The sequence below is a fragment of the Hevea brasiliensis genome, chromosome 16 (genome assembly GCF_030052815.1).
Source record: "Hevea brasiliensis isolate MT/VB/25A 57/8 chromosome 16, ASM3005281v1, whole genome shotgun sequence".
Classification (NCBI taxonomy): Eukaryota; Viridiplantae; Streptophyta; class Magnoliopsida; order Malpighiales; family Euphorbiaceae; genus Hevea; species Hevea brasiliensis.
The window spans coordinates 48448735-48469076 of NC_079508.1; the positions used below are offsets into that span (position 1 = coordinate 48448735).

At 34.3% G+C, this 20342-nt stretch overlaps 1 protein-coding gene across 6 annotated transcripts; it reads right to left on the reverse strand.

The window, feature by feature from the left end:
• Window positions 1-9420: 9420 nt before the first annotated feature.
• LOC110665374 (sterol 3-beta-glucosyltransferase UGT80B1) lies at window positions 9421-19201 on the reverse strand. Of its 6 annotated transcripts, none has more exons than XM_058137861.1 (15): window positions 18724-19199; window positions 17889-18037; window positions 17084-17335; window positions 16622-16733; window positions 16098-16268; window positions 15785-15848; window positions 15298-15355; window positions 15051-15189; window positions 13530-13660; window positions 12602-12704; window positions 11626-11702; window positions 11247-11294; window positions 10652-10801; window positions 10191-10373; window positions 9421-9722 (listed from the first exon to the last, which is right to left on the reverse strand). In XM_058137861.1, the coding sequence occupies exons 1-15, from the start codon at window positions 19046-19048 to the stop codon at window positions 9480-9482; spliced, it is 2205 nt and encodes a 734-aa protein (XP_057993844.1). In that variant the 5' UTR covers window positions 19049-19199; the 3' UTR covers window positions 9421-9479. The 6 variants fall into 6 exon arrangements, 5 of the variants coding, with proteins under 5 accessions (XP_057993844.1, XP_057993843.1, XP_057993845.1 ...); XM_058137860.1 differs by having other exon boundaries at window positions 15012-15189; XM_058137862.1 differs by lacking the exon at window positions 18724-19199 and adding an exon at window positions 17439-17507 and having other exon boundaries at window positions 15012-15189; window positions 17889-18025.
• Window positions 19202-20342: the final 1141 nt, after the last annotated feature.

Below are 20342 nucleotides of genomic sequence, written 5' to 3' on the forward strand. Positions count from 1 at the left end.
TGTCATTAAACATACAAGAAATGAATAAAACTCATTAGGACCACAAAATATGGATTACCCAATCAAAATCCACAAAATATCTCAAATATTACAACCCTTACTCCAGAATCAAAAGTAAACTACTCACTATCCATAATGCTTACAAGATATGATGAGTTTAAATGGAAATAAAGCTTTAATCTAAGCTAAGAAGTAAGAAATTAAACACTAGAAATGTAGAAAAATGTAAGGGAAGAAAGAAATCTGCAAATCTTGGTTGAGAATGGTGTGGAAGGTGAAAGTGACTCCTCAAATTCTGCCTCTCTTCTCCTTTTCTTTTCTGCTCCTTGTCTCTCCCTTCTAAAATGAGAAAATGGGACTATTTATAGCATTTTTCTGACATGGAGCCCTAAAATAGTATGTTCTAGGAGGAATTGTTTGAGGGAATCTTCTGCCAGCTCATTAATGAACTCTTTATGGGACTGCATAAGTGGACTGCATAAGTTATGCAGTCCCTTATGCGCTTTCACTGGTTCTCGAGTCACTTATGCGAAATCGCATGACTTGGTGCATAGGTTATGCACAATTCCGTGAAGGTGCATAAGGGAGGCGAGAATGTGCATAAGCTATCTTTGTCTCCTTATGCACATTTCAAGGTTCTGGAACGATGATCTTTATCCTTATGCAGATCTGCATAGCTTATGCTGCAAGTTATTCACAATTTCTTCAATGCATATTTCAGCTTGAAAACTTGTTTTTGACATCTTTGGCTGTAGAAGACACTCCTCAATGGCAAAATTCTCTTCAGTCCTTCAAAAACACCATTTTTCCTACAAAACAAAGTAAAAATTACAAATTAATCCAAAATTGACAATTATGGAAAACTAACTAAATAACTAATGAAATTAGCTAAAAGTGACTAATAATCAAATAAAATAGCTATGAAATTAAACCTAAATGATTATGCAAAATGTATGCATCAGCATCCCACAGCACTAACCTTTGCTCCCCTTTATTACCAATCTCTGTGGTGTAAGAATGTGACTCATATTGTCTGTTTTACAATGTCTCATGAAACACCCTTTTGGAACAACTACTTTTGCATGCACCTTACCCAAGATCATTGCTAATTCCATGATACTGCAAGCTTCTAACTTATTTTGTGTCATCAAAGAGTTCCTTGTAACTATTCCTACCTATCTTAGGTAATTAGTTATGTAGAGTTTCACCCACTCAACACTACTTATCATAACCCACTCATTTCCTGAAAAAAAAAAAAAAAAAAAAAGAGTTCCTTGACTTCTGCTTGAAACTTCTTACTATTTGACATGCTTTCAGACACATTAGTATTTAAATCGAGGCTCCATTATTCGTTTAATCTATCATCTCACTATAACTTATTTTAAACATTTCTTAATGTGTCCCTAGCATACTTATTCCTTCTTATCCTCATCATTATAACTAGCTAAGACCGGGCTTTCTTCATGTCCTATGAATCTTATCCACTTCCTTTTCCTATTTCTGCTATCGTTGATATCTTTTCAACCTGCTGTACTTATTCCTTAATCTTAGTCCTATCTCACCCTTACACCTTTTCTTTCAAGGATGTCCTCCCATCATTAACTTTAACCCTTTTTTTTTTATCTTGATTACTAGTTCCATTACTTCGAGAATTCTAACTTTACAATTGACTCCTGCTAGCACATTCTTCACATTACGTAACACTTGTAATTAACCATAGAAAATTCTTTTTGTATCCCCTTTCCCAACTTACCTATCAGAATATTATCATTCCCTACCAGCTTTAGTAGGAAATTGCTCATCCTGGATGGATAGGAGCTCCAGAAACTATAAGTTCCATCTGAACTAACACGGCTGTGGGAAATGTGTGCCATGCCTTAATTCTAAACAAGATACTTCACGTGTTCATTCTCCTTAATATAATCACATATACTGCCCATAGCTTTTCAAACTTCAGCCTCAACTCTTCCCATTAGCAACAATTTCATCTATTGAAACTCATCCACAATTAGTATTTCCTCCAGCTCATAGTTTAAGACAGTTGCAAGCCTTAGTAGCTAACTCAATTTAACTCTTGTCATTACTCTGATCGTCCTTTCATACTTAACACTAGGTATGCACTTACTGTCATCCTCATATTAGGAAATTGTGTATGAATTGGTGCCTACCAAACTCTCAAATAACTAGGTCTCCTTGACTCAGTTTATGTTCCTTATATAACACTCTAGAATCAAAAGCACAAGCTAAACTTGAAAAGAAAGAAAAATATCCTCTTATATTCAACTATGCTCGATTGTTCATATAATAACGTTTAACCTATGTTCCTTGGTCTTTCTCTTCAAATTTCATCATCTCCTAGCACAATTGTGCTCTACCTATAAGGTATCATCTGCATGAACCCTTTACCGTACCATTGTCCTTCTTGACATAATACTTTATAATTTATTAACTTTACTTATACTCGACCTATGATTCATATCTATCATCGTTTATATTGTGCCCTTAACTTTTGTTAAATCCTGAAAGATTTCTCTTACTAATAGATTCTTCCAACACTAATTCCACCCTTATCTATGGTCATTAATTTGATCCTTGAACTTTCTAGTGATTTATAACCACCCATACTTGTCACTTTTCGTTCTACCCCTATTGTTATTCTGTCGTTATTGCTTCACTGGAAAGTGATTCTGTTGATCACACTAAAAATGTTTGCCTGACATTCATAACGAACCTCTAACTACCTTCTCACTATCTCAAAGGTCTAACCTAAAGCCTATGTGTCATTATCTATAATTCTTTCCTCTCATCATACCTATTTGATCCCTTATATTGACTTTTATTCAACTTACTACTTACTAACTTCTTTTTCTCTGCCTAATTAGATAGTCCGCAATACCATCGTACACCTTCTAGCTTTTGCTCATTATTATTGTATTCCTCGCCTAATCTTCTTGATACTCTTAACAAGTTAAAAGAATCTTGCCCCATTGCTATTCACTTCACTTTAGGAATAGAGAATAGATAAAGTATGATCCAATCATGTAACTCTAAGCTCTATATTTTAGCCCCTGGCACTACCTCAATTACATCATGCTATGAGTATCACATTACTAGATTTCATACCTCCATCACTATTCTCACTAATGTGGTCCCATTTTGGGTTCTCCATCCTTGTCATTCACCTTGCCAAGAATAACATTTAGCCTACCCTATATCTTAACTTTGTTCCTTTTATTATGCGCCATCAGGTTGTCCTTTCATTTATTTCCTTTGTCTTACCCAAAATAGAACTTGACTATTCTATCCCTGGTTCCATTCTTCTTCCTAACATGATAGTTATACTTGCTAACTATATCTTTCAGAGTCTCTACCGCGTTATCACATATCTGTGCTACTCAGATTTGATCCTTTGACCACTCTAGCTAGTACTTCCACTAGCATTTAGATTATATTGCATCTGTAATCAATTGTCCAAACTTTCATTCTGCACTTTCTCTATCCATTGGCCTTCTGTGATTTATCTTCGCTAATTTATTACTCTTAACACTATTATAATTAGATTATATTATTGTTTTGAACAATATGAAGTTAGAAAGGAACTCAGGAAATTGCAGTCATACTTTTATTGTATGATCTCTATTCTTATCCTTCAGCTTACATAATACCCTTACTACCTCGAGAACTGATTCTGCAGCAATTTTATTTATTTATTATTATTATTATTATTATTATTATTATTATTATTATTATTATTATTATTATTATTATTATTATTATTTTCCATGTTTACTCAATTAGCCAAAACTTAAGATACCGGGCACCCAAACCCGTCATCCAATTCAAAGGATTTACATTCATTATGATCTGGTTATATATGATTCCTATAATGGAACTTGTATCAATCTCCAGAATACCCGAACCAACTACTCTCTACCACACTCTACAGTCCCATCTGGGGTACTATTTTATTGGTCACCATTATTAGTAATAAACCCCTATCCCTCTTGAAAGAATAAGACCACTTTACATCATAATGGACTGCAAAAAAGGTACTACTTCTTCTACCTTGCCACAACCATGTCAGGCTATCTACCCTCTTATCATACTGCAAACCCCTTAAAGCGTCGTTTCATAGGCTATGAACATCATCCATAGCATCCTGTCTCCCTTAGGAGAGAAAAATCATACCCTGTGCCCTGCTGCTACATAAGGAAGATATTGTTTTTCACTAAACTTTAGGCAAAAGGCCCATTACAATGCCAAAACTCTCTAAGACCCCATATCAAAGACCAAATGGCCTCACCCTATAAGTGTTACATTTAATTTACGACTATACTGAAACCTCTAGTCTTTCAACAATTCCTGATGTAACTGTAGCTCATGCTAGGGTAACTGAGTCACTAACTCTAGCCCTTGCAACTGTGTCCATTCAATATTCTAATTATAGGGTTTTAAATCTCTAGCTAGGATTTCCAAACTCTTTTGCAGTAATAGAATCCTATTCTGGCATAACTGTACCAAAATAAAGACTGCCTACAAACATCCTCGTCATGAGCACTACAGAGAAGTACGCAGCTCTACACAATAATCCCATGTCGGTACTGTAATCTGCAGCTTACAATACAAATATCAAGAACATTACATAGTTACTAAGGTATGTCTTAACAAACTAGGTTTTTCAATCTCTTATCTCTCTCGAATCCGCCGATCTCGTAAACTTATTTTGACTGTGATATCCACTGACAACTACAAGCAGTGATACCTTTGCCCTCATCTAAGGCAACTATGTTGCCATAACTCACCTTTATGTCCACTTGCCTTGCACTAAATAAGCACGCCAATTAGCCCTATACTGACAAAAACACAGACCTTCATGGAATACATATACCCATGGTAGACCTTAACACATCAGCTAACTCTAGTTTACATCGCCATGTACTGTATGAAAAATAAGACACCAATATGAAGCACTTTTACACTGCCCAATGAATAACGTAGAATCTAGAAATAAAGAACTACAGAAAAAAATGAAAACAAAATCCTATACTCTGCATGTAATATACTAACAAGACTCCTTTTACACTCCCAAGTATATTATTTCCCATGAATCTAGAGTCTAAGCTCTGATACCAACTTTGTCATGACCCAACCTATGGGCCAGACCGGCACTAGAACCTGGGCCGGCATAAAGCCCCCGAGGCCCGTAGTAAGCCTTACTGTTCTCAAATCCATGACCAAGCCCAATATGCATATAAAATAATTTAAATTAAATTGTTATAATTTTATTTCGGGCCAATTTAACCCAGTAATTATCAAAAACTAAAATTAGGGGAGCCCAGCTCAACCTTGTTACACCATTTACAAACTATTTAAAAGTCCTAAAAAATTTTTCATTTGTTAATACAAAAACTTAAATTCATGCAGTCCCTAATAGGATTAATGCTACTACTAGTACATGCAGAGTTCTAAATTACAAATTTAGACAATAATAATACCGTTAAGTAATTTTCTCCATAACCTACGAGGAAAGGAATAGGTTATTCTGAAAAAGGTCTCCTTCTGTAGTCTGAAAAAATAGGTGAACAGGAGTGAGCGTTCGACTCAGAGAGTAAAATATCAATTTTAACCATAATCTTTATAGCTATCTAAAACTAAAGCACCCTGTAAAGTGAAATGGAACATCGTCAATATTCTCACATCATAACAGCAAAAAGGTAATTTGGAGTACTCACACACTCGGTAATGTCAAACCATAAATATATGGGAGCTGATCCCCTATACAGCCCTCTTAATCCAACTTCTGCCAGCGAAGAACTTAGGCAGACTTTCGCTTAATAAACCAATACGGGGTTCCAACGAAGAACTCAAGTCGTGTCTACCCCGAAGGACAGGGTCCCAGCGAAGATCTCAAGCCGTGTATACCTGTCCTGTCCATATCCAACACTATACCACACACACGCCAACGCACACATATTGCTCCAAATTACCACAAACAACATCCATGGCACTTCAACATTTATAAATGCAATATAAAACGTGCCTAGTATTTAACTACATAGATACATACATATAAGTGATGCATGGGCATGCTGGAACATATAATAATATCGAAATTATAATTAAAATTAATATTTTACTCACAGACTCAACCGAAGTCACTGTGGCGGCTGGGCAGAAGAGGAAGGTTGTCTCGGCTCACTTGATAATTTTTATTACAATTATTTAGTACATTTAACTCAATACAAGTTAAGAAAAAGACCAAAGATGTCCTAAGTCGTGCCGAAAATCTGACAGAATTTCTGCTATATCTAGGACCTACCCAACCTGCAAAAGGGCTCAAAATGCACTTCTATATCCACAAATCATACATCAACAACTCAATCACATCACATAGCCCCTCCTGGGCCCACCAAAATAGTCAACAATCACAATTTAAAAAATTACAATCTAGTCCCTACAATTACCCCTTTTGCAAAAACTACCCAATTAAGCTCTAAAAATTCTAAAATTTTGCCCTGCAGTTCTTAGCAATATTATAGAGCTAACGCAAAAGGAATTATATTTTTTCTAACCTACCACAAATATTTTATAGATTTTTAATCGAAATTAAGTATTAGATAATTAAGAAAAAGTAAGGTTCGGGTTTACCTATGCCGATTCTGACAACTGGAACACATCCAGAACGTCTGAAAACAGTGGGATAGCCTATAATTTTGACTCGATTCTGAAATGGTGGGATAGCCACAATACCAGGGTTAGAATAAAATATATGTATATAAAATAATTATTTGAAAATTAGGGATGTCATAAAAACACTTACAATCGTGCTATATTTGACTAATTTTTATATATTTAATTAATTTTTAATAATTTATTAAATTATTGATCCATCAACTATATCCAGCTAAAGATTTCATACTCACTTATATGATATCTAATCATTTAGAAGTGACTGAATGTTCAAATTCAGATTTAGCTGGATGTGTTGACAATAAAGTTTATTTTGGTTACTTGTTCCTATTAGCTGAAGGAACAGTATTATGAAAAAATGCCAAAAAATAATTTGTCATTACTTCATCCATTATAAAAGCAAAATTTATGACATGTTTTCAAGTTATAATTCATACATTATGGATGCGGAATTTTAGCTCAGGACTTGAGATAGTCAACACCATTAGCAAGCCGCTGAGAATTCATTATGATAATTCCGTAATAGTATTTTCTCCATAAGTGAAAAATATGTCAAATGTGCCAATCATATGAAATTAAAATATTTTGTCATTATGAAGACAGTTCAGAAATGAAGAGTGTCTATTGAGCATAATAGTATTGGTCTCATGGTAGCAGATCCGTTAATCAAGGGTTCACAACCTAAGACATTTAAAGAATATTTTCTTATAATGGGTCTTGGTTGTATTAATATATAAGTTATGTATATACCCACTTGAATTTTAAATCAAAAATAACGCATTAACAACGCTTAAGTTATGTGCATTAACGGCGATCTTTCTCATTAGAAGCATGATGGAGAAATATAGAGATGTGAAGAAAGATCTACACATGGTTTTTATTGATTTGGAGAAAGCTTATGATAGTGTTCCAAGAGATGTATTATGGAGTGTGTTAGAACAAAAGATGGTATCTATTAGGTACATACAAGTGTTAAAAGATATGTATGAAGGAGCAACTACTATTGTGCACACAGTGGGAGGGAACACAAGAGATTTTCCGATCTCAATTGGATTACACCAAGGATCAGCTATAAGCCCTTACCTTTTTACATTAGTTTTAGATGAATTGATGAAATATATACAAGAGAGTACTCCTTGGTGCATGATGTTTACGGATGATATTGTTCTGATAGATGAGACGCGAGAATGAGTCAATAGAAAACTAGAACTTTGGAGAAATACTCTAGAGTCAAAGGGCTTTAAGTTAAGTAGAACGAAGACAGAATATATGCATTGTAAGTTCAGTGAAGGCCAAACTGGTAATAGGGAAGGAGTTAGTTTGGATGGAGTGGTACTATTCCAAAGTAATCACTTTAAATATCTCGGTTCAGTCCTTCAAATAGATGGGGGATGTGAAGAGTATGATAGTCATAGGATTAAAGCCGAATGGTTGAAGTGAAGACGTGCCACGGGAGTTTTATGTGATCGCAAGATTCCCAATAAATTGAAAGGAAAATTTTACCATACAGCCATACGACCTACTATGTTATATGGTAGTGAGTGTTGGGCACTAAAGGAGTCGTATGCGTCTAAGATAAGAGTTGCAGAGATGAGAATGTTAAGGTGGATGAGTGGCCATACTAGACTAGATAAAGTCTGTAATGAGAGTACTAGAGAAAATGTAGGAGTGGTGCCAATTGAGGATAAGTTGAGAAAAGGGAGATTGAGGTGGTTTGGTCATGTAAAGCGTAGACATACGGAGGCTCCAATTAAACAAGTAGAGCACATTAGGTTAGAGGATAGAAAGAAAAAAAGGGGTAGACCTAAATTGACTTGAAGGAGAGTAGTACAACATGACCTATAAGCATTATACATTTCTGAAGATTTAACCCAAAATCGTTTAGAGTGAAGAAAGCGAATCTATATAGTCGACCTCAAATTTTTGGGATAAAAACTTTGTTGAGTTGAATTATATATATTTATATATGTATATCTAATTATGAACTAAATACATCATAATATTATATTTTATTTCTCTATATTTTTTTAATAATTTTAATAATAAAACACATTAAATTACTTTATAATTCGTAATTATAAATGTACTTTTATATTATATATATGTTAATTTATAATTATATTTATATTTTATAATTAAATATTACATAATTAATAAATAGTTAAAATATTTATTATACTATGATATTATATAATATACTTAATCTTAAATTATATATACACTTTATAGTTAATAATTACACAATTAAGAAGTAGTTAAAAGATATATTATATGATATATTCTGTATTAATAACTCAATTCAAAAATTAAATATTAATTTAAACATAATTTTTTTAAAGAAATAATTACATAAAATTATTTTGAGAACTGAGAATTAAATCGAAATTATACTAAGCCAAACTAGAACTGAAGAATCAAAGACCGTACTGAACCAAAACACTACTGAAATTTCAGTTCAATTTATTCTTAGACAGACCTCGAACTAAACCGAAACCGCATATCCCTGCAACAAGCCTCTACAGGATCGTTACAGTTACAGAGACGGAATTCGAAGTTTATGGGTCTATGACCATGATAAGCCCTTCAAGCCTGATAAGGACTGAAATGCGCATCAAGGCAAACCCTCTTTCTTCCTTTACATAAGCACATACACGCCCTGAGTATACTGACAGGGCAATTTTTTTTTTTTTTTTCCAGGGATATGACCACTTGACAATTTGAGGGCTATGCTTATGCTCCAAAGGGAATGAATGAATCAATAAAACAAAATGATAAAATTAATCTGTGATTTAAAAATTAAAAAAAAGGGAAACATATCTACAGAACCCTAAAAGAAACAGCAAAGGAAGGCAACACCAATTTTGAAGTTGAATAGAGAACCACTGTAGAGGGTCTGGACGTTCGTCTACATCCAAAGAAGCAGTAGGCTTGGGTAGTTCAGAAGGTAAATGCCGGTGAAATGCATCAACTGCAGCTGCAACACCATCTTCATTCTCTATCAACTTCGCTAATTCCATTGCCCGAGATTTCACCTGAGAAATTTGGAAGTACCATTAGCAACTGACAAGGGGATTATTATAAAATTGAAGGAACAGTGAATCATTTCATGGCAGCAACAACTGCAGATGTGGGGATGGCAAACAGGATGATCAGCATGTGAACAGCGTTAATGGGTATAATCAAATAAAGAAAATTATAAATTGCAATCAATTGCAGTGTCTAGGGCTACCAAGGATGTAAAATTAGAAACTCTTGTTATTTCTGTTCTTGAAAACATGTTTGGCAATAATTTTTTATGAAGTTAGGAAATGCCTACCGTTTTAGAAGCTTGAAAACATGTTTGGCAATAATTTTTTATGAAGTTAGGAAATGCCTACTGTTTTAGAAGATACAAAGAAGCTATTGTCTATGTTTTAGCTAGTTTCCAAGAAGTCTAAACAAAAAAGAGTAGTTTCTAACTACATCTTTCACCAAGAACTATTAAAAGCTTTATTCTGTACTCTTTCTTGAAAATGTGCTTCCTTTAGGCCCACTTTGGCTTTTTGGTACTCAGACTTCAAGACAATGAAACACAGCTGCTGGAATAAGTATGTTTCTTCCAACCTGTTGGCAAAAGTGCTATCATAAATGCCCTTGTATTTGTTTACAGCTGCAGTTAACTCCACATAAGAATGTGGAGAAGTCTACATTTCATTGAAAAGGCAGGTATCAGAAGCTAGATATGCACCATGGAAGAAGTATCACATTTTTGCAGGATTATTAATCAAGTCTAATCTTCAAAGATTAACCGAATAATCAATTTATAAGGACCACACCCGAGAACAAATAATATCTAATAAAATTTAAAACTGTGAACACCAATTGATATTGCTGTAGTGATACAGGCTAGTAATCTATTGCATTGCCATCCTATGGAATCAGCTCTTCCATAAAATGGGAGCAATATACAAATCAGAATTACCTCTGGCCGGAGCATGAACCTTATTGCATTTGAAAGGTTCTCAACACTGAGCTGAGCTATTGGTATTGGTGAGGGTCCCAGCCCTTGTTTATGTACTTTATCACCCCAGAAAAACTGATCTCCACAGGATGGCACTATGGTTGTTGGGCACTGCAATTAACAAGTTTCACAATAGACAAGCAACAACTAAAAACAATTTATTACGGTAAAAATTAAATTACATATTTTAAAATAGGTTACCAATCATATCTCTTAATGCCATTTCATATTAAATAATGTCTAACATATAAATTTCTTCAGAATCCCAAGTACAATTTTTTTTTTCTTTTTTCGCTCTTTTTTTTTTTGTTTGGAAAAGCCAAGAGAAAAGAAAATATTTTACTAAGGAACACCAGGGGGGCGTCAATCCAAACACAGAAGGGGAATGATTGACAAGAAAGGGAAAAAAAATTTTAAGCAGACAATTACAGCTCGTATATCCTCAAATTACCACCCTAACGTAACAAAATTGCATTAATCATATGGATATGGTGAAATCATTTGATCAATTATGCAGTCAAAAACATTATAGTGAAATAATTAGAAAGAGAATTACCCCCAGTTTTAGTCCTGCAGCTGTGGTTCCAGCACCACCATGATGAACCTGCACATTTATCGTAATCATGATCAACCACATATCATTCTACTATTAGCATGCAATAGTAGTAAGCCATTTCTATTGTTCTACTACATCATTAAGAACAGGTAATATCATAGTTTCATAGATGATAACTGAAAATTATCCAGCAATTATACAGTTCTTAGGATCTGGGAAGATAAAATGATTGCAACTGGAGGTGGTGGGGTAGAGGACAGATAGGAACAAAAACAGAAGGACATGCTGGTAACTGCACAAAGTTATTTTAACGGCAACAAACTTTATCAGTTATCCACAGTTAAAAGCATAAAAAAAAAAAAAAAAGAAAAACCCTCACCAAAGCAGCACATTGAGGAAACAACCAATCATGGGGGCAATCCTCCAAAAGGAAGACAGTATCAGGAACTTCGGTAACTGCAAAATGCAAAACAATTGAACAAGAAAGAATCCATATGTTATTATTAGCATTCACACAACAAACACCAACAGTTTCAATTTTACAATACAAGTCATATAGTGGATAGGGAATTCAAAATTACAAAGCTGGATAACCAAATTATCAAGAGTATGATAGGAATTCTACAATCTTTTATCAAGCAAGTTTTGTAAAAGTGCATTTCTATTAGCAACCATGAAAAATGCAGTGACATTCCAAGTGCTATAGACAGTCTTCAATTACCAATCCACAGAAATCAAATTTAACAATAGCATGATAAATGCTGGAGAAGCTTCTTTTATTTATTTAGAAGGTGGTGGTGGTAGGGGTAAGGAGGAATGTTAAACACTCTCAGCCAAGGACTGGAACTGGATGTCTGACAAGGGAAAAGAAAACAAAGAGAGAACTGAACAGCGGAAAAAACATCTTTGACCAATAAGTGCAGTAAACACAGGACAAGAGTCCTGTCCAATCCACCAAACCAAATGCAACCTTGAGGTTTGTCACTAGAATTTGCTTCCCTATTCATCATTTATTGCTTCATTCATCTCCTTCTGGAGGAACCTTATCCTATAACAAAGTCTCTCATTGCCTTCTTTAAAGCAATCTTGTGGGTGTTTCTTTTAAGTACATTTCTAAACAAAAATTACTCATAAAATCAAGAAAAATAATGAGGAAGAAAAGGAATATCTCTACAGGTAAGTAGCAGCATAGCATGCCCCTGTGCCACAACAAAAGCACATATGTATTTACTGATATAAGTAAAACTAAACCAGCTACTTACATTAAGGATATGCATATTTGTCCAAGTGATCAAATTTGTAAAACGCCCATAGGCCTAGAAAGTGCAAAATAAAGATGGAAGATATATACTCACGATTCCCTAGATCTCCCCAACCACGGTAAATTATTCCCCTTTGCCCAGTATCCTTCAATGCTTCCATTATTATGTCTGTAGTTTTCTTGGGATCTTCAAGAGGCTTAACAAATAAAAAGTAATGTTTTCACTTAGATCCTCCCCAAATATTCATGAGTAAAAAACAAATTTTATCTACGTAGAATGAGGAGTTGACAAAAGGACAGATAGACATGCAAAAAATTGAGTTGTATTACAAGCACAAATGGCAAGAAGAATCACCATCTACCAATTCAGTTACGCAGTTAACTGGAGGATCCATGCAAAGAGAGGAAGATAATCAAATGAAACAATAGAAAACAGTACACCATAGTGGCAAAGATGACAGATTTGCTTAAATTTTTCTTTTCTTTTTTATATAAATTAAAAAAAACAAAAAGAAAACCAGTAAAGTTTATTAGTTCAAGCATGCACATAAATTGAGAAGAATTTTCATAAGGAATTTAGCTAAATGACTAAGTTAGAATAAAAAAGGAATTATCAGCTCATTCCCAAATGACTTCAAACATATAGTAGACTAGCCTAATAGCAATAGCATTCTCATAGATACACACCGCATTAGAAGTGAATTTGTGGCCACATGCAAATTGTGGAAAAATATGAGCAATAGATTTTCACTGTAAACAGAGAAACAAGGCAAATTAAACTTAATTAATCAGGCTCCCAGACATGTCAAACCCCTCCCTCCAGACTGCTGTAATCCAACAAATGCAGTGGAGAATTAACAGTCAATGACACAGAAATTATGTATTAAAAGGAAAACTACAAAAATCTGTAGAAAATAGAAAATGACAGAAGGTTGAGGCACATCATGAGACATAAGAGACTAAAAAGAAAAAATGATAACACGTATGAGATAACTACAACCGTTCTTGAAAAATCAACATACCGTGCTTCCAAACCCAATATATATGGGTTTTGTTCCTTTCTGAATCCATTCTTTGAATTCTTCTTTAGGCTCATATTTTGACCCAAGGTTTAAGAAACAATAACCGACAACATCAACTAAAGGACCCCAATCTGCAGATAGTTTATGAAGTTTATTCATTGATAAAAAAAAAAGAAAAAGAAAAAAAAGAGGCATTTGGGCGAGCCAAAAAAAATTACAAAAACTGTAAGAAGATAGAACCTTAGCGAATCGAAAAGAGACAAAAAGAATCAGAACTGCCAAAAAGAATAGCAAATAGCATGAGCATGTGAGAATAATCATCATCAAAACTGATCTGGAGAAAACAAATGGCTAGATAGATCTCTCTCGCTCTCTTCAAAGGGAAATGTGAAGCACCCAATAATGATGAAGCTGATTAAACTGTCCACATACAGCTCCGCAAACAAAACTACTGAGCCTAGAACAGTAATTTAGAATAACCATAGTTTTTGACTACTTTTAAGCGAGAAAAATGAATTAGCCAAGCTGTTCAGCTACTTTAATATTCCCCATGTCCCACACCACCAACACCAAGGCTCAGTCAATTACTCTGGTTCGGATTTGTTTTGTAATAGGCCTAGCCTGCCCATAAAATAGAAGAATATATTTTCATATAAATCATATGGGCTGGCTTAATCAAAACACTTGGCATAGATTTTCAAACCAGGCTTGGGCATAGACAGTTAAATTTCAACCTTAACCCAGTCCACCAAGTCCACCAGATGATTGTCTGGTCAACTAAATATCAAATGAGTTTAAAGGAGGCACAACCCTGAACTATTGTCATCACATATAAACAGTTTTTGTTCAGCTACAAAGACCATCTTTATTTTAGATAGATGTTATCCTTCTAAGCTGCAAAAACTTGAGGCTATTTTCACCTGAATCTTCGCCGCTAAATACGTGTTACCATCTAATGCCTTTTAACCATGATCAGCGAGAGCTCTTCCTTCCAGTATTAAAAGGTAAGATAGAATAAAAACATCAAGAGGCCTTTGAATTAATAAGGGAGAACCTGTGCATGTCTACTTTAATATTATCCAAAAGAATGTTTAAAGGACTTCCATTAGACACTTGAATTTTGTTACAGAAATACAATTTTGATAAAGTGATGTCCTAACTAGTGCCCCAGTCACCCGGACTTAGCTCGGGTGGTTTGAGGAAGTGGGTGTCTTCGTAGAGATCTCATCCTAAATTCAAATCTTGTGCTCTCCTCTTGGACTGGAAATGAAAAATATATCCCATTACCCCAAAAGAACGTGGTACTAATTAAAGGTATAAATAAGAAGAAAAAAAACATAGAACTGAGCTGGAGGTGGTTAAGATGCATCGGATCACCAGAAGACAACTAACTATATAACTACATAATATGCCTGAATGGAACGAAACAACATAAGTATTCTACAAGCATAGCAGGAGGAAAAAGGGACTAAACATCCCTACCTCTTGGCTTTGACACAAGATGAGGACTCCACAAATAACCTGTTGGTAAATCAGATAATGATCCATGGTACATATTGAAGTATGCAATTGGGGGAAGCTTCAACTTTCCTTTCCTAAAGTCATTTATATATCCTCTTATTCCCCACCATATGAGTAAATCCACAACTATGTATGAAAGCTGGATCAAACAAGAACAGATGGAAACAGGTAGAGGTGAATTAGCCCAATGGCTTGCTGGTGTACAAGAAAATTATAGAATTATGCAACATGCTAAGTAAAAACATACCCAATAACCAGCACTTTGAGGAATACGTGCTAAAGGGTGAGGAAATTCATATGTTGGCCTGCCTTCGAAAAAGGAAGTAAGAAAGCATTAGTTCAAGTAAGCTTTTGTAAAAGTGTATATATATATATATATATATGCTGCAATTTCATTGATTTGCAGGCTGTTTTATACCCAAGTAATGCTCCTCATCTCAGAAGTTAGAACACCACATGGTTAATAATGATAGAAAATTTGCTAAGGAAAGCATGCATAAAAAGCATAAAACTCAAGCAATGAAGAGATGCATTTCTGCTAAAACAATGGAAACCATATGCTACATACTTTAATTAACATTTAAAATGGCTCTCTTCTGTCTTTTTTTATTTTTAAGAATGCTATAGCATCAGTCAGAGTGAATAACAAATATTTTAATTTAAAATATCAGAAATTCAAACTAATAATTTATTTTTCAGTTCCAAATGCATGGCAATTTTTAATTATTACTCACGTCCAGGGCATTGTGAAGAAAATGTGAATTGGTACACCAAGAGCTTCAGCAACGTGTACATGTCCTGCGATACAAAGCACAACTAGAGTAAGATGTTACCATTTCTACAACTCACCCATAATTTCTATGATTACAAAAGTTATATCTACAACAGGCCATCCAGAACCAATTCTTAAGATATAATAAACAGTAAGAGGACTTCTCCACAAGCTGAAGCAACAACCGTCAAGCATTCTTTGAAGGGGAAAAACAAAATGAACCAGACATGATTTTACAGGAAGATGGTGAGCATCTTCAGTTCCTATCAACTCACCATAAGCCGGTGGGTTTGCAATAATTGCTTGGGCTCTAAAAAGCACACCAGTTTCCATATCTGCCTCCGTGCATGCGGGAAGAAGAGACTCAATAATGGCTTTCAGCTGCTTCCTTAGTAAGGCGATTTCTCCTGGTGCAGATGGGATGAGACCTTTATTTCTGGACAGATCTAAAATATAAAGTCACTCACACTTAGTAATGTATTACAAACATTTTTTTTTTTTAATAAAAAGCAAGTCGGGAAGGAAGAAGAAAACAAAGAATCTTGATCATATAGGACATATTTGGGCATGTTAAAAGATATCTGTGGGCAATTTGAGTTCCAAGAGAAGGGATCATAATTTATGGGTGTGGAAAAGCTATTAATGCTTTAAAATGTGATAATAAATTGAAATACGCATGCTAATTATATAACATAACTTAGTGTAGAAAAGAAATGTGAGGGTCCCAAACAGGGCGACCTCCAAAAGAAATTGAATTGCAATTGATATGAAGCAGATTCATAGATTAGGGACCTCTTACATCCTGCCAAAACCCGAGGATCACCACCTAAGGGATAAAATTCTACACCAGCTGACCTTACAAAACTTCTGAAGTTAGCATGAGTTGCCAGCCTAACATGATGACCAAATTCCTGCAACGAAACATTGGATCATTAAACATGCTTCAAACTATTACCATGGTTCATTTAACCGTACCATAGCAGACTGGGATACATGGTCTGAACATCAGACACTTCTGGCACCCAGAATAAAGAAATAATGCCGGAAAAATTATAAGAAGGAAAAATCCACATAAACAACAATGATAAAATTATAAAAGAATATATCACAACCACCTATATCTTTTAAACAAGAAGAAAAGCAATATTAGAACAATGAATACATGGAACACATAAATGTGGAGATTGTAACAGGAGGACAGAAACAACAGCAATAACTTTGGATTTGGACCAGCTTAATTAACAAATTATTATTAACATGCCTGAAGTCTCTTAGCCATAGCTAGAAATGGCTGCACATCTCCTCTTGTCCCAACCACAAGAATTGCAATTTTCAACCTTGGAATTAATTTATTGGAAGATTCAGGAACACTATCATCAAGATAGAAAGATGCCCCCCCTTCAACTGATGAGTGAAGCTCTAAAAATTCAGAAGCAACAGGAGCAGTTTTGTCACGATCAACTTCCACTGTTCCATCATTTTGGATCTTGACTAGCTCAATAATAAGTTTTTTCTGAAGACCATTACAAGAAAGAATTGTGATTAGTAGGAAGAAGAAGAAGACAGAACCCCAAATCACAAAGACAGAAGCTTTGGGCAAGTTAAATAGGATAAACTTGTGCTATGATTTCCTCAACCAAGCCTCTCATAGATTGAATGGCTCATCAAATTGCTACAACCTAGTACTGCATGCCAAAAGAGGAAGTAAAATTTTCATAATCCATAATTTAGTTAAAAAAGAAAAACAGGTAGCACAAGTTGTATTAGCTTTTGGTTTGTAAAGTAATAATACAAGGAAAAATTTATTATGCCCTTATTTTTGTTTCCATGACAGGCCTTAAACTGATAAGCAATGCAATAATAAAAGGAACATGTCATTCTATAGAAAATAAAATCATGACAGAGCATATGACAGTATGAAATGCAACATGCAGTGGCAAAATTGTATCCATATGAGCTACCCAAAAATCTAAAGCATAGAAAGCATCTCATACTGTCCTACATACTGTGTATGAATGCAAAGGAAAATATATGATCAGGCACAAGCTAAGAAACTGCAAAATTACCTTTTCACATTCAGATAGTTTATCCAATTTTAGCTCATGCCTTGTAGTCCTCTTCTCAGTCATGGATCTATAGAATGTAATATTATCATGGTCATCAATTAGGGGATATCTATGAGTGCCAACAGAGGCAGTCGTGCAGTGATCCAAGCCTTCAAGATCAGATGCTTGTATGTCAGAGAACACACGAAAAAAACTCTCTTACATGAAAGTTTAAATGTTCGTGACAGAAATTTAGCCCCCAAGCTATAATTTGTGATTTAGAAAAGATGAGCAGTAGAAAAATTCTGTGCAATAACTATTTAAAAGAAAAATAAGTGAAATAGGATTAAGCATTGTTAAGTTCAGGAAATAAACAAACTTAAACTCTCTAAACATTCATGAAGGTTTAGTATCAACTCAATAAGACAAGCTAGAATGTGTTTGCGTGCATGTTAGTTATTACAGCAGATGATAAAAGAAAACAAAATATAGTGTACCACAAATGATTTTGGGGGATTTATATAATGAAGATGATATAACAGTAACTAAAATATTAGATTTCCGCTGCACACACACAAAGAACAGATTCTCCAGGAAAAGAAAGAACGCAAAGAACATGTTAATTTCTGAGAAATGAGAAAAATAGAAAACATAAGGGATATACAGGAAAACTGCTTGCATAGGTAGCTCACAATGCTCCTATTGTTCTTTGTAATACTCCACAGTTTTACTGGACTATCAATTTCAATTTCAACCATAAACATTTGCTTTATAACCAAGTTCAGTTAAAGCAAAAATAAAAATAGAAAATATTTAAAAAAATAAAAAAAGAAATTTGAGTTGTCAAGTAAAAGACCTCGTCGAGGGAAAGAGGTAGCATTCAACTCTTTTGATTCAAAAATCTCTTGAGCTGATGGATGCTGCCCTGGATTTGTCTCTTGTTTTTGTGTTTCCTGAAGATCAACTGCTCTCTTTTTTTCTGAATTTATCTCCTGCTTTTGTGTTTCTTGAAGAGGACCTGCTTCAAATTGTTCATCTGAAGACACATACTCTACCGTTACTGAACTGGCAACACTAACAGTCTGCAAAATGCTCTTATTCAGCTCCCGGCTGCTTCTATACACTACCTCTTCTGAATTCGTCATTGGATGATCAAAACCGTTACTCCCCCATTTCATCATGTGGACAGTACAGCCCCAACCACACCGGACCAATAACTCCAATTACCTCTCTCACAAATACCCAGCAAAAACTACAAAAGTCCTCTTTTGCCAAACTTTAAAACTTGAAATGTGAGAATACTCAACCAAGAAGTAAATATCACCCAATGCACAACTCTAGTTCAATCCAACTACTCCAAATGGGATCCATTAAAAAAAAAAAAAAAAAAAAACCTCCAAATGTGAAATGCCTGTTTTACGATGGATTCCTCCAACGTGGAAGGCCCATGCAAGTGGCCAAAGTCCGCCACTATTGTGGCCGCTGCAAGTTAAAATAAATAAATAAAACTTAATTTTTACAGTTATCAGACAATTGATAGTCCGTAATTTGAGATCAGACACGTATTTCTAATTATTTATGCCTTGTTAGATAATATTAGCTATTCTAATAACTCTGTTTTAGTAATTGTCAGTTGTTTATTTACTGTTAGATGATATTATATATTAGATATTAGCTGTTAGTGGTTAGTTATTTATATGATGATTTAAAACAGTATTCGGTAAAAATAATTATTAGATTAGTCGTTAAATATAAAAATAGCAGTGTATTTTGTTGATAATGTTCTCTCAAAAGAGAAGTAGCTTTTCATGAACTACTCTCCCAATCTCTAAATATTACTATAAATATAAATACTATGTTACCAAACAATATAAATAAGAGAGTTGATGTTCTAATTATAGTCAAAATACTAAGTTATTGATGAACAGAGCCTTAAAAAATTAGTGGGTATGTAATTCGGGACAAAGAATTGAAATTGAATTTGTAATCCTAGTCTATAATTAAGCAAGAGCTCAACTTTCTTTGGTAACTTAAATTCCTAAAAAGAAATCCAAAATTTGTAGCTTTTATCTTTTAAGGAAATTCTGAGGAAAAGAAAGTTTATGTGAGTTTTTAAGAAAATTTCTTAGAAGGGGAATTACAAAATGAGTAAATTATCTTAGGTGTTTTGTAAAATACTTTGAGTGTCATTATTTTTAGGTAGATCTTATTTATAAAAATTCTCTTTGTACCTATTATTTGTAATAGTGAAAGATTTATTTGAAATTTGGCATGTGTACATAGCCAAAAATTTAGGGTGAACCACATTAAATTTCTTGCGTGTCATTTATTAATTATTGCTATAGTGTTTAATTTATGTTGCTTAACTAGTTGTGTTTTCTCAACAAGTGGTATTAAAGCTTTTTACCTAACAACTGATATCAGAGCCTAGTTCTTCTTCGGAGCACTACAAAAATGGAGGCAAAGACAACCAAA